At 45.2% G+C, this 12,630-nt stretch overlaps 1 protein-coding gene across 1 annotated transcript in view; it reads left to right on the forward strand.

Moving 5' to 3' along the window:
* The window catches only part of Gldn (gliomedin), a 46,632-nt gene that overhangs the window by 15,013 nt on the left and 18,989 nt on the right, over positions 1 to 12,630 (forward strand). Inside the window, 4 exon segments of the mRNA XM_038324345.1 lie at positions 4,028 to 4,079; positions 12,103 to 12,120; positions 12,434 to 12,494; positions 12,496 to 12,539. Coding sequence (XP_038180273.1) covers positions 4,028 to 4,079; positions 12,103 to 12,120; positions 12,434 to 12,494; positions 12,496 to 12,539 — 175 coding nt within the window.

Raw genomic sequence — 12,630 nt, forward strand, 5'->3', positions numbered from 1 at the left:
TAGAATTGCAAACTTTCTTCACACTGTGGCCACGTGGAGGAGCCTGCCTTTCTTGGCTGCGTCCAGAGTTCTAGGTAGTCTTTCAACATCTGTGGTCTGAGCCTCCAGTAAGAAACTGAGTGCACACAGCCTTTTGTCTCCTGCCCCGGAATCTGAGTTAACTGCAGGCTAAGTATTCAGCTCTGGGAGCTTTTCTAGTAGGGTCATTTACATGCTTATAATAGCAATTTACACAATTAAGGACAGTCATAAAGAGTGTTCCTTGTCTAAGAAGCATAGGACTAAGTCATGTTTATTGGCTTTTTATTTTGGGGATTGAAACAGAATGCAGCATCATGCAGGCTGTTGGGATTAGGAGCCTGCCCCAGTCTGGTTCTGTACAGTTCTGGGGATGGAAGCCAGGGCTCCTGCACGGTGGGCAGCACTCCACCAGCTGAGCTAATCTCCAGCCCCTCCACTGGCATTTAAACAATATTCCACTGAGCGAACAGAAGGCATGCATGGGAGGACTTCAGAGATACCCTGATAGGGCCTATTGTTATGGAGCATGACTTGGGCTATTCTTTGCTTTTCTTACTTAATAGTATCCCAAAGCCCCTTTTCCAGAAAATACATTCCGCTCCAACGCATTGTTTTTTTAATATAGCGGGTCTCGTATTGATGACCTATTTTATTAAGGTCGCTTGCCTCGTTTTACTTCAAAACCATGTTGCAATGAGCATTCCAATTCAGAAATCCTTGTATGCTTTCCTGCCAGGAGCGCTGCCAAGATAAAACAAAAGCCTGGTGAGACCACAGGAGCGGCTGGGTGGGCCCCTTCTAGGAGCTAGGGAAAGGCTGACAGAGCCTTCGGTGGGGCCAACCAAAAGTTGTGGTAAGACAGTATGGCTCAGAGCAATGAGTGTGGCAGTGACAGGCAGGGCGATGGGGACCGGACTGTGGACAGAGCCTGCCTAACACCCCCAGGACAGTGGCTTCAAAGACCGCTTCCATTTCAAAACCCTCAAGTCCCAAATCAAAATCCAAGAAGCCCTCCTTGCCAATGTGACTCTTTCATTTGACTGTTTAGGTTTTGTGACTTTTGATTCTTAATTCTTAAATCTTCATCCAAATTCTTAATCATTGTGATGGGGGGAATAATCATTTCTAAATTTATAACCACACATTTTCACGAAGAATGTGCCACTTAAAAACAATCTTTTATGGTGCCTAAGTTTATTAAAAGACTATTTCTGAGAAGATTGGGATAATTTCCTATAAAACTTGCAAATTGACACTCAGCCTATAAATGAAACTCACAGGTCAGGAAATGAAAACGCCCTCCCACTGTCTCTAGCTGTGCTTGTCCCAAGCCAGTAATGAGCATCAGGAAGAAAGGCTCATTTTCCCCATTGATGCTCCTGTCCTTGCAAACCACTCCTGCGGCTGTGATCCCCCAGGCAACAAATGAATCATTGTGAAATCTTTTTTGGCCCTCTCAATGGGCAATTACATATTTTTTTTAAAGACAATAATTTTGTCCCGGTGCAGCTGATTACATTCATTTATGAAAATAACTAAAGTAAAGTGAATTCACCTTTTTTTCTTTGGTCTGGTCATGTTAAGATAATTATCAAAGCCATCATAGAGTACAGTGGGCCTGGAGTAGAGCCTCATTCTCCCCCTCCCCCAGCAGGCTGTGTGCCCTTGAGTAGACAGTGGCACCATTGGAAACAAACATGGCCCAAGATGCTTCTGTTCAGAGAGCTGTTGGGTGGAAAAGGTACCTGAGATATTTACAAGGTATTGGTTATTTCCAGGACCTTAACCTATGGTGAAACATGTCATCCACACAGATGCATACACGTACATGCATACACACACACACACACACACACACCACCACCACCACCACCACCACCAACAACAACAACAACACCACCATCCACAGGGGATTCATTCTAGGACCCTTCTTAGATATCAAATTCCTAAGGTACTCAAATTCCTTATATGAAATTGTGTAGTGTTTTAATTTAAGTTATGCACATCTCCTTGTCTGCTTTAAATCACCCTTTTGTTGCTTATAATGCCCAGCATAGACCAAGTGCTGTGCACGGTCGTGGTGAGAGGCTCAGAGAATGACAAAGGAAGTTGGCACACGCTCAGTACAAATGTGATTCTTTTCTGTTTGCAATTGGTTAATTCTATGGGTGCAGAGTCTCAGATAAAGAACACCCACTACTTATATGTCTTGCATTGTTCACTTTTTCTACATGTATGTAAATGTGTGATGTGCATTTGATAGCTCACAAACCTCTATCCTCAGCAGTCAACAGCCGTTGTTGGCACAAAACAATTCAGGGTGAGTTTTCCTCTGGCTCCCCTAACTAACAAACCCATCCAACCCTAGAAACTAAATCACCTTTTCTTCAAGTCAGAACATGGTCCTTTTGGTTATTTTGCTTTCGAGACAGTGTTTCTTTGTGTAGCCTTGCCTGCTCTAGAACTTACTCTGTAAACCAGGCTGGCCTTAAACTCAAAGAGATCTGTCTACTTCTGCCTCCCCAGTGCTGGGATTAAAGGAGTGTGCTACCACCGCCCAGTTAACATGATCTTTTTCTTTTCAAGTTTTTTTAAACTTTCGTTTATGTGTATCTGTGTGTGTCTGTGTGCATATGTGCACCTGAGTCCAGAGGCCTGAAGAGCCAAATGAGGATTCTGGTTGCCTTGGAGCTGGACTGCAGGCAGTTGTTAGCCACTGGACATGGGTGTGAGGAACTAACTCAACTCCAGCCCTTGGAAGAGCAGCAAATGCTCTTAACCACTGAGTCTTCTCTCCAACCAAAAACATTATCTTTTTTTAAAATGTCATTTAAATGAAAGAGTAACCAGGAAAAAAAAAATTAAATGACATATGAAACTTAATGCAGTTTCTTCTACCCTGGTCTTCCAACTCCATCTCTTTTGCATTTTGTTGGGTTTGTTTGGCTGTTCTGGTGTCCCAGGACACAGAAGACAAAAGGAGCTGTTCTTACCCTCGCCTTTGGAGACTGCCACTAAAGCCTTTGTCTGTGCACCGCTCTTCCGCGAACAAAAGGATGCTCTAACGGCATCCGATCCTCGGCATCTTATCATTTCCCTCCCAGTAGATCGGCCTGTGGGTCTGAGATTATCAGCCTTGGTTCTGGGGAGCGGGCAGAAAAGTAGAGATGAGACAGGCAGACACACAGCTCATCCTTTGGGACAGTGACTGTGACATGGTAGGCAGTTGTCCTGTTAGTCCACAGTGTCCAGTGGTCTGAGGAACACAGCCAGCTGGGAGTATTTTCCATGTGCCAGGGACTAAATTGGCTCAGCCCTCACGATGGGTCCTTTTGTGGGTTACTAGCTTGTTGAAAGGCTAAACACTTCTGTGCTTACTGACCTGGTCACCGAGTACTTGCTCCTGACCACTATATCCACACAGCAAGCCTTTTGGATACTGGAGTCTGCTCATTGCCATGGTGAGGAAAGGTTGAAGGGAATCAAGGGGGTTCTCTAGATAAGCACTCGTATCAAGATACACAGGTCTTTTTTAAAAAATAATTTATTTGGTTTTCTTTTATACATTGGTGTTTTGCCTGCATGTATGTTTGTGTGAGGGTGTCAGATTTCCTGGAACAGGAGATACAGACAGTTGTGAGCTGCCATGTGGGTGCTGTGAATTGACCCAGGTCCTCTGGAAGAGCAGCTCTTAATCCCTGAGCTGTCTCTCCAGCCCCTGCACATATATTCTTAAATGCATAAATATATCCTTCTCAGTCTGTATAATGTGACTTGTATATATGTTTTTTAGGGCTGACGATTTGGAATTGGTGTGCTCTTCCCTGGGGAAGATTATTTCCTCTGCTCTTGGCATTCCTTAGTGAATTTGTTTTCCTCACACGTTCGCATATTGGTCTGGAGTTGCTTGGTGGGCTCTTCTAGCTGCTGTCTGCTTGTCTGAATAGAAGACAACACCCAAGCCCACTGCCTACAGCTTGCCATTAATCACCTTCTCTCTTCTCAGATCCGAGTGATGGTGGACCTGTGTAACAGCACCAAGGGCATCTGCCTTACAGGTAGGTCCGTGCTGCTCACCAGAGAGCTGCGTGTAGCAACGCTGGGGGCTGCTAGCCAAGGGCCAGGGGCAGAAAGCACACCTAGGGGTACTTTACTACAAAAATGCATCTTCTTTCTGTCAACAGATGTTTTTAATGGGACTAAAACCAATTGTAATATGATTATGACAGTATTATTTTCTGGTATTGTCACAGAAATGTGGCCATGGAAAATAACTAGGGCTTGAGTAATCAGAAATGTGTGTGACCCTAAACTAGGGCCGAGGATGTTTTCTTCATTCCCACTAGTCTTAAAGTGGAAAATAAAGGGGGGAGGGGAGACGTCTTCCATGACAGAGTTCCCTTCTGCGAGAAGGACCATGTGCGTCAGATGTAAGTCTCCCTATACTAGAGGTGCAGCATGGACAGACAGCTCTGGGGGAATTTGCTGCGTAGTCAAGAAGTTTTCTGTTTTGAATTCATTGTCCTTGTGTCTGTGTATGACATGGAGGAGGGGCAGGTGTGTGCCATGACACATGTTGGTCAGAGGACAACTGAACCGAGTCGATTCTCTCCTGCCGTCTTTATGTGGGTCCTAAGGCTCAGACAAAGGGGCTCGGACTTGCCGAGCAGTATGCTCTGTCTGCTGAGCCACTTTGATGCAGTTCTTGTGCTACGTTCCCTGTGCTAGGCGGGCTGAGAGGCTGGCCATCTGCTTTATCCCGCTCCTCAATAGCTTGGGACACCTGGAAAAGGACTAGCCAGGAGGTGTATCAAATCTTGGGTCAAGGAATGGCTGATGGAAGGATGGATGTATATTTTGCTTTTTGGGTTTTGGGGGTGTAAGAAGGATGTTGGTTGAGTTAAGATAGGGTCTTTAAGATAGGATCATGTTTTTTGTAGACCAGTCTGCCCTCAAACACTAGACAAAGTTTCTTTCCCAGCCTCCTGGGTACTGGGATTACAGATGCTTAAATGCCGGCTAATGGTGTGGTTTGTTTGTTTGTTTTTAATTGAGCTCTACATTTTTCTTTACTCCCCTCCCTGACTCTCCTCTACCTCCTTAACCCTCTCCCAAGGTTCCCAATTTACTCAGGAGATCTTGTCTTTTTCTACTTCCCATGTAGATTAGATCCATGTAAGTCTCTCTTAGGGTCCTTATTGTTGTCTAGGTTCTCTGGGATTGTGATTTTTAGGCTGGTTTTCTTTAATTTATGTTTAAAAACCACTTATGAGTGAGTACATATGATAATTGCCTTTCTGTGTCTTGGTTACCTCACTCAATATGATGTTTTCTAGCTCCATTCATTTGCCTGCAAATTTCAAGCCGTCATTTTTTTCTGCTGTGTAGTACTCCATTGTGTAAATGTACCACATTTTCCTTATCCATTCTTGGTTGAAGGGCATTTAGGTTGTTTTCAGGTTCTGGCTATGACAAACAAAGCTGCTGTGAACATAGCTGAGCACATGTCCTTGTGGTACAATTGAGCATCCTTTTGTATTGCTGGGTCTTGAGGAAGGTTGTTTCCCAATTTTCTGAGAAATGGTGTGGTTTTCTGTATGTGAGCCTGACAGAAGTCAGCCTCTGACCTTACTGGCAGGTCAGGTCCGTGACAGCGAGGGCAAAGGAGAACTGGGTTCATAACAACCGTCCTCACTGTTCCCTAAGCCAGGTGACACCCTAACCTGTCCTATAGGGCTTGGATCTTGATAATCTATTCCCTGCCTCTCCAGGGAAGGGTGGCATTCTAAGGAGGAAGGAAATTATGTTTCCATGAAATCAGCACAAATGGAGTGAGCAAGCGTGCCCGTGGACTCTGCATGACACCAGCTGAGGTTTATTGCTAGGACGCTGAGGTTGCGTCCCTGCTTCAGCACCTCGCAGGAAAGGAGGCCCTGTAAGATCAATACCTGGATGTCAGGAGCCCAGCCAGTTTCTACAGCATTTGCCTCAGTTTCTCTCCTCACTTGGGAGCTAGTTTGTCAAAAGGATGAACTTGTGGCTTCTGTGAGTGAGTAAATAAAGGGGGGGTGGGCCTCCATTCCAAGGCTAACTCTTGCTCCCTTGTTCTGGCCTCAGAGAGACAAGCTATAATCTTGTGGCTTCTTGAGAAATGCTAATTGGGTTGCATAAGTGGCATTTGACCCTCAGACAATGAAATATCTTCAGAAAGCCCAGCACTCTGTCCAGACACTCTGAGTGGTGCAAGCGCCTCCCTTCCCTCGGTGGGCACCCCTCTTCAGCGCTCCTGCGTGTCACATAATGAATGCTACAGAAATGCTCAGATGGATGGAGTGACGGGCATAAAAGCCTGTTGAGAGGTGCAGAAAAAGCCTCTTTCTGATTTTTATAGGGACCTGAGAGCCAGGCTCCCAGTGAATGCGCAGGATGGAGCTATTGAGACCACTTAGAGGGGAGCGACAGGGGGTGGGAATGGTGGAAATGGCTCGAGTAGCTAATTCTTTCTCACCTCAGCACACACTTTCCAAAGCCAGCACTTTCTTCTTTCAGTCGGCTTGAAACTGGATCTCCTTCCACACAGAAGCTCTTCAGTTAGAAACTGAAGTAGAGAAGTGTGAGTTGCCAAGGCAAGTGGGTGCTTTGGGATGGACCATCCTGTCTCCATTGGGGGCGGGTGGGACAGATGGGGAATAACAGGATCCAGGACTGAACTGGGCAGCTTTGGTAGCAGGCAGAGAGCCTTGGTCCACAGACTAGCATGGATTCTGGGCAGGAGAGTGATCTAGGCAGAACTGGCCGTGGGTCCCAGAGAAAGGCCTAATCTTACAGTAGATTCGTCTTTTAAAAAACTTTTAAAAAAGTATATGAAAGTTGAGGAGCCGTTCCACAAGTGGAAAAGCTGAGCCCCAGGGAGCCCTTGCTGGGGAGGAGAGAGTCGGGGCTACAGACACCACCTCCCCACCACCACCACCACCACAGATTTCTTCAGGTCTGTGAAGCTGTCTCCCCTCAGTTCCCTCTAAAACAGCAGACCTGGGCCTTACCATCTGAGGTGTTTCTAGTGAGTGGGAGGCCTAATTTCTTCTAAATCAGGCTCTGGGGAAAGTGGGAACTTCCTCTGTGGTCATGCTACGCTCCTGGGTGGGTGCCTCAGGTCAGAACAGGGAGATTGCTGGAGGGGAGTTCAGACCCTCAAGACCAGTTCTCTCCCCTCCATTTGAAATGGCCTTGGTGGTTGGGGCCAGGTAGTACAGAAGCCTGCAGTGTTAGCCTTGACCAGTACCCGATCCTGAGTCTACACTTCCTCCTTATTGCCTCCCCCTAACCGTAAAACCCATATGTCTTGCCTCCATTAAGATTCTTCTGTGTCTATTGGTAGAAACCTACCACTAGAGAAATAACACCAGTACAGCATTATACTGCTGAATCATTATACAGCCAGAGGTATCTGTTTTCCAGTACAGGTTAGGTCATGCTTTGATTAGCAGACAGTAAAACCTCAATGACTTAAAACACACCCCAAGTTTTCATGTCACAAGGCCCAGCAATGCTTGGATGACGGCCTAGTACCCCAGATCACTATGCTGCTGCTACCTTGACCCTCGTCATCTCAGGACATTCTGGAGACTCTGAGGTCTTGGGGGCCAAGTTAGATGTGCCGTACTTCCCGACGGAAGCACCACTCTTCAGGAACCCCACATTCACAGGAACCCTTTTAACAATGTGCTGATGGTGACTTAAATCTTTTTCTAGAAAGCTGTCACCATTTAGTAGGGAACCTATGACCACTCACCAGGAGTGCTCGGTGAACATGCACCAAGGCCTTGCTCTCAATCCCATAATGATCAGACTCTCCAAGTGGCACCCACATATTTGATTTTAAGAAGCATGGCTGGCGATTCTCTGAAGTCAAACAGAGCAGTAGCCAGGGTGTCCGTGGACTTGGAGAACTCCAGTAGAAACCCTCCGTGAGAAGCCTATGAAGAGCTAACGATCCTAAACACCTAGCACCAGGACCCCTCGCTGAAAGCTCATCCCTGACGTGATTGTCAGGTTCTCCTGGAAGTTGCTGACTCCCATTTGACATGCATGCAGCTTACAGAGTGTTCTCCTGTTATCCTGTGCCTCCTTGGCTCCATCCTGTAGAGAAACTAATTGTGGACATCTCCCCAATGTTTGCCGTCAGCCCTTTCCAGTGTGGGTGTGCGAGCGCCATCTGCTGGTAAAGTTGCAATACTGACCGACTCAAGCCTTTTCAGCAAATCACTGAATACTTATATACCTGAAAATCAATCTTTTAATCATTTTTTTTTTGAGAGAGCACCTCTTTGTAACCCTGGCTTTTTTGAAACTTGTTATGTAGACCAGGCTGAACTCGAACTCACAGAGATCCCCCTGTCTCTGCCTCTGAGTGCTGGGATTAAAGATGTGAGCTACAAAATAAATCCTTTTTTTCTACAATATGTTCTGATGATGGTTTCCAATCCCTCATATCCTCTCAGATCTTCCCCACCTCCCTATCCACCCAACTGTAACTCCATGTCTTCTTTTTCTTCCTCTCTCCTCTTTATTTAGAAACAAACAGGAAAAAAAAGAATTTTAAAAAGAAAACAAAAGTACAAAAAATACACACGCACACCACAAGCACACATATGCACACACACACCAAAACACATAAAAGAATTTTAAAACCAAAAAACCATGGTATAAAGCAAAAAGCCAATAATAGATTTTTTAAATGCCATAAACAAAGCTTTATGAGACATAAACATCAGCAACAACAACAAAAATCCACCCCCCTCCAAAAAAAATGCCACTGAATTTATTTTGACACCTTCTAATCTTGGGTATGGGACCTACCATTAATGTGGCTTGTATTACCAATGGAAGTCCATTGGAGAAAATGAATTTTTTTTGTAATGTGTTGTCAATTGGAGCTAGCTTCTGGTTATGAGGTAGGAGCTTGGGTCCACTTTACACCCTCAGCACTGGTACCCTATCTGGCCTGGTACCTATGTGGGCCCTGGCATGCTGCTGCAGTCTCTGTGAGGTCATGGTGTACAGTCCTGTGTGTCTGGAAGACGCTGCTTTCTTGGACTCATGCAGCCCCTCTGGCTCTTCTCTTTCTGCCTCCTCTTCCACATAGTTCCTGACATCCCACTAATAACCAAGTTTTCCAAGGTTCTCACTCTCTGCACACTGTCCAGACTGTGGGTCTCTGTATTTGTTCCCATCTACTGCAGAGGAAGCTTCTCTGATGAGGACCGAGCAAGACACTGATCTATGATGGAAATAGCAGAATTTGTGCTAGGAGTCATTTTATGGCTAAGTTTCTTTAGCAGAACGTGTTTGGTTTTCTCCTAGTGGAGCCGAATGTCTTTATAGTAGGATGCAGAGTCCTTTGGGTAGATGTTGAAAGAGCTGGATCTTGAGGTAGATCTATTCCCAGCTTCCTGAAGTCTCCACACTGACTTCCACAGTAGCTGTACAAGTTTGCCACTCCTCATCAGCATGAGCTGTCATTTGTTTCAATGATCTTGACCACTCGACAGGTGTCAGATGAAATCTCAAAGTGGTTTTGATTTGTATGTCCCTGGTGACTAAGGATGCTGAACATTAAATATTTCTCAGCCATTTGCGTCTCATCTTCTGAGTTCTCATTGTCACTGTGGCTTTCTCCAAACGACAGTGTCCTTTGCCAATACAGGAGCTTTTTGGCTTCATAAGGTCTCACTTGTTACTTGTTCTTAGAGCCTGCGTTATCGGTGGGTGTCCTTATCAGAAAGTCTTTTCCTGTGCCAATGAGTTCAAAACTATCCCCCGCTTTCTCTCCTATCAGATTCAGTACATCTGGCCTTATGCTGAGGTCCTTGATTCATTCGGAGATGAGTTTTGTGCAGGGTGATACATACGGATCTCTGTGCATTCTTCTAACACATAGTCACCCAGTCTGACCTGTGCTATTCATTGAAGAGACTGCCTTTTTTTTTTTTTTTTCCAGTGTGTGTTTCTGGCTTCTTTGTAAAATATCAGGTTGCCATAGGCATGTGGATTTATGTCTGGCCTTCAATTCAATTCTACTGATTGAATGTGTCTGTTCTCATGCTAATATCGTGATGTTTATATTAGTATAGCTCTGCAGTTACAACTTGAAAATCCGAATATGGATCCCTCTACCCACTTCTTTTATAATTCAGGATTGTTTAGCTGTCCTGTTTGGGTTTTTGTGTGTGTTTCCATATGAAGCTGGAAATTTTCCTATCAAATTCTGTGAAGAATTGTGTTGGAATTTTGAAGGGGGTTGCATTAAGTCTGTAGGTTGCCTTGGGTAGGATGCCCGTTTTTCACTATATTAATCCTATATTAACCTATCCACGAGCATGGGAGACATTCCCATCTTCTGATATCTTCTTCAGTTCCTTCAAGTTTTTATTTACAAGTCTTTTACTTCTTAAAAAAACTTTTGAGGCTTGTTGTGAAAGGTATTGTTTTCCTGCAAATCTCTGCAATTGAAAGCTGCTCTCAGACACCTATTCTTCCAAGAATTCTCTGTCCCTAGACTCTATTCAATCAATGTTCCAGAATCTGTTTATCTAAGATATTCCCACCTCCTTCCAATTGGACATGGAAACTTCCTTATTCCATGGAAATGCTTTTTGAATTTTTAGTTTTTCCTGCAACTCAGAGCATTACATTTACCACAACTTTGCCCGGCTTTCACCTCAAAGGTCCCTCCGTATTTTCCTCCTCCCCATGTCCCCTTTCAGTCTCTGTCTCTAGCTCAGTTAGCTCAGTTGTGTTCATCCTCCAGCCGCAACGAGCACCCTCAGACCTACACTGATGTCCCAGAGTAACACACTATGCTTAAGGACCCAACACCCTGGAATCTCTGCATCTTGTTTTGACATTCAAGTGCTTCTACCCTGCCCAGCCTACCCACTGCCTTGTTCAACCGCGTCTCTACCCACACAAGCACGGCCAATTCTTTTATCTTTCTTCCATCCTGAACTTAGTATCTCCCATTTCTGGACCTTGGCTTCTGTCTGTCCCCTGCATGAATGTCGGCTAATGTATGCTAACTCCTTAGTCCCATTGTTCCCTCAGGACCATAGCCCAAAGATTACCTTCTTGGGAACTCTTCCCAGAATTCAGTGTGCCAGAAACTTCTCCAGTATCCCGGGGATTATTTCTTTACTGAGCCTTTATATTGCCCTGTAATTTCAAAGGATCTATCATCCCTCATATAGACTATGAATATAGCAGATAAACAGAATTGATATTTCTTAGTGGAGTTTTGTGTGCATGATAAATGTTTAGAATGCTTGCCTTCTGAAAAAGCTCACATCCAGCAATCATTTTGATGGTCTAGAAAAAACACAAGGAACTCAGTCCTCTCATGTTCCAGCCTTACCCAAGTGCTCAGTCTACAAGCTGGCAATAAGACATGCCTATTTCTGGAAGCAGAATCAATTGCTCAGTGGTAAATGATTCATCCAAACCACTTAGGGCCTTGGATCATTTCACACTAAAGAAGGTATTTGTCACCTGACCTGAGCCCTCAGACTTTCTCAGGCTATTTCATTGCAACAAAATACAACTCCACAAAGCCAGCATGTGCTTGGGTTACTCCTCGGTGGCCTAGAGGAGACAAGATGCCTGGGGGAAGCTCTTGGAAGTGTTTTCATGGCAGCCAAAGTTCTGCTCTGAAGTGACAGAACTTCCATTGTGCAGGCCACCTGCTCTGTGCCAGGGCTGCACAGGGCCATCATGTTTCTATTGATCCTGAAATAATTAATTTGACCTCTTCTAAGATAATTGATGTATGAATCTATAATGAAACCAGCTCAAAAATTATTCTAGGACTATTGAAATGGAAGCAAAGTGGCTTGATTAGCAAATGAGTCTTCACTGAGTTGTTTGTAAGGCCTTTTGGGAGAAACACAATAAGCCATAAATAAATGATGTGGGATTGTTTCTTAGCAGGTACTTACGATATTTTAAGGAGGGCAGGACTTTGTGGTTCTGGTTTCTTCCTAACTCATGTGACTTGTCATCTAATTTCCTTTTTTTTTTCTGCTATAGGACCACCTGGCCCACCAGGTAAGTACCCACTTTGTATTTTCCTAGTTCAAGGGCAGCTACAGGTGGTTGGAGCCCCAGAATCCAAAGACCACAGGTGGTGCATGGGAGGAGTGGGGCAGCATCCTACCCATGTTCCCATTCTTTCCTGCGGGCCTAACCTGAGACCTGAGACACCCCCCCCAACCAGACCCTCCACCTGTCCCTGTTCTAGAAGGTCAGGGAGAAAGCAGTAAGATGCGGGAGATGTCAGAGATGCGGGCTGTCTCAGTGGCTGGCGGGAATCACATCACCTGCTGGGAAGCTGTTCTTGACTGGTCCTGTTCTATGACAGGACCTCCGGGAGCTGGCGGGTTACCAGGACACAATGGATCAGATGGACAGCCTGGTCTCCAGGACCAAAGGCGAAAAAGGAGCAAACGGGAAGAGAGGAAAAATGGGTAACTGGGCAGTTCTGCCAATTGATTCCTTTGTGTCTTGTCTCTGTGACTGTGTTCAGGTGGGCAGCACTGGAAGTACCACGCACAGAGT

The sequence above is a fragment of the Arvicola amphibius genome, chromosome 3, assembly GCF_903992535.2.
Source record: "Arvicola amphibius chromosome 3, mArvAmp1.2, whole genome shotgun sequence".
NCBI classification, from domain to species: Eukaryota; Metazoa; Chordata; class Mammalia; order Rodentia; family Cricetidae; genus Arvicola; species Arvicola amphibius.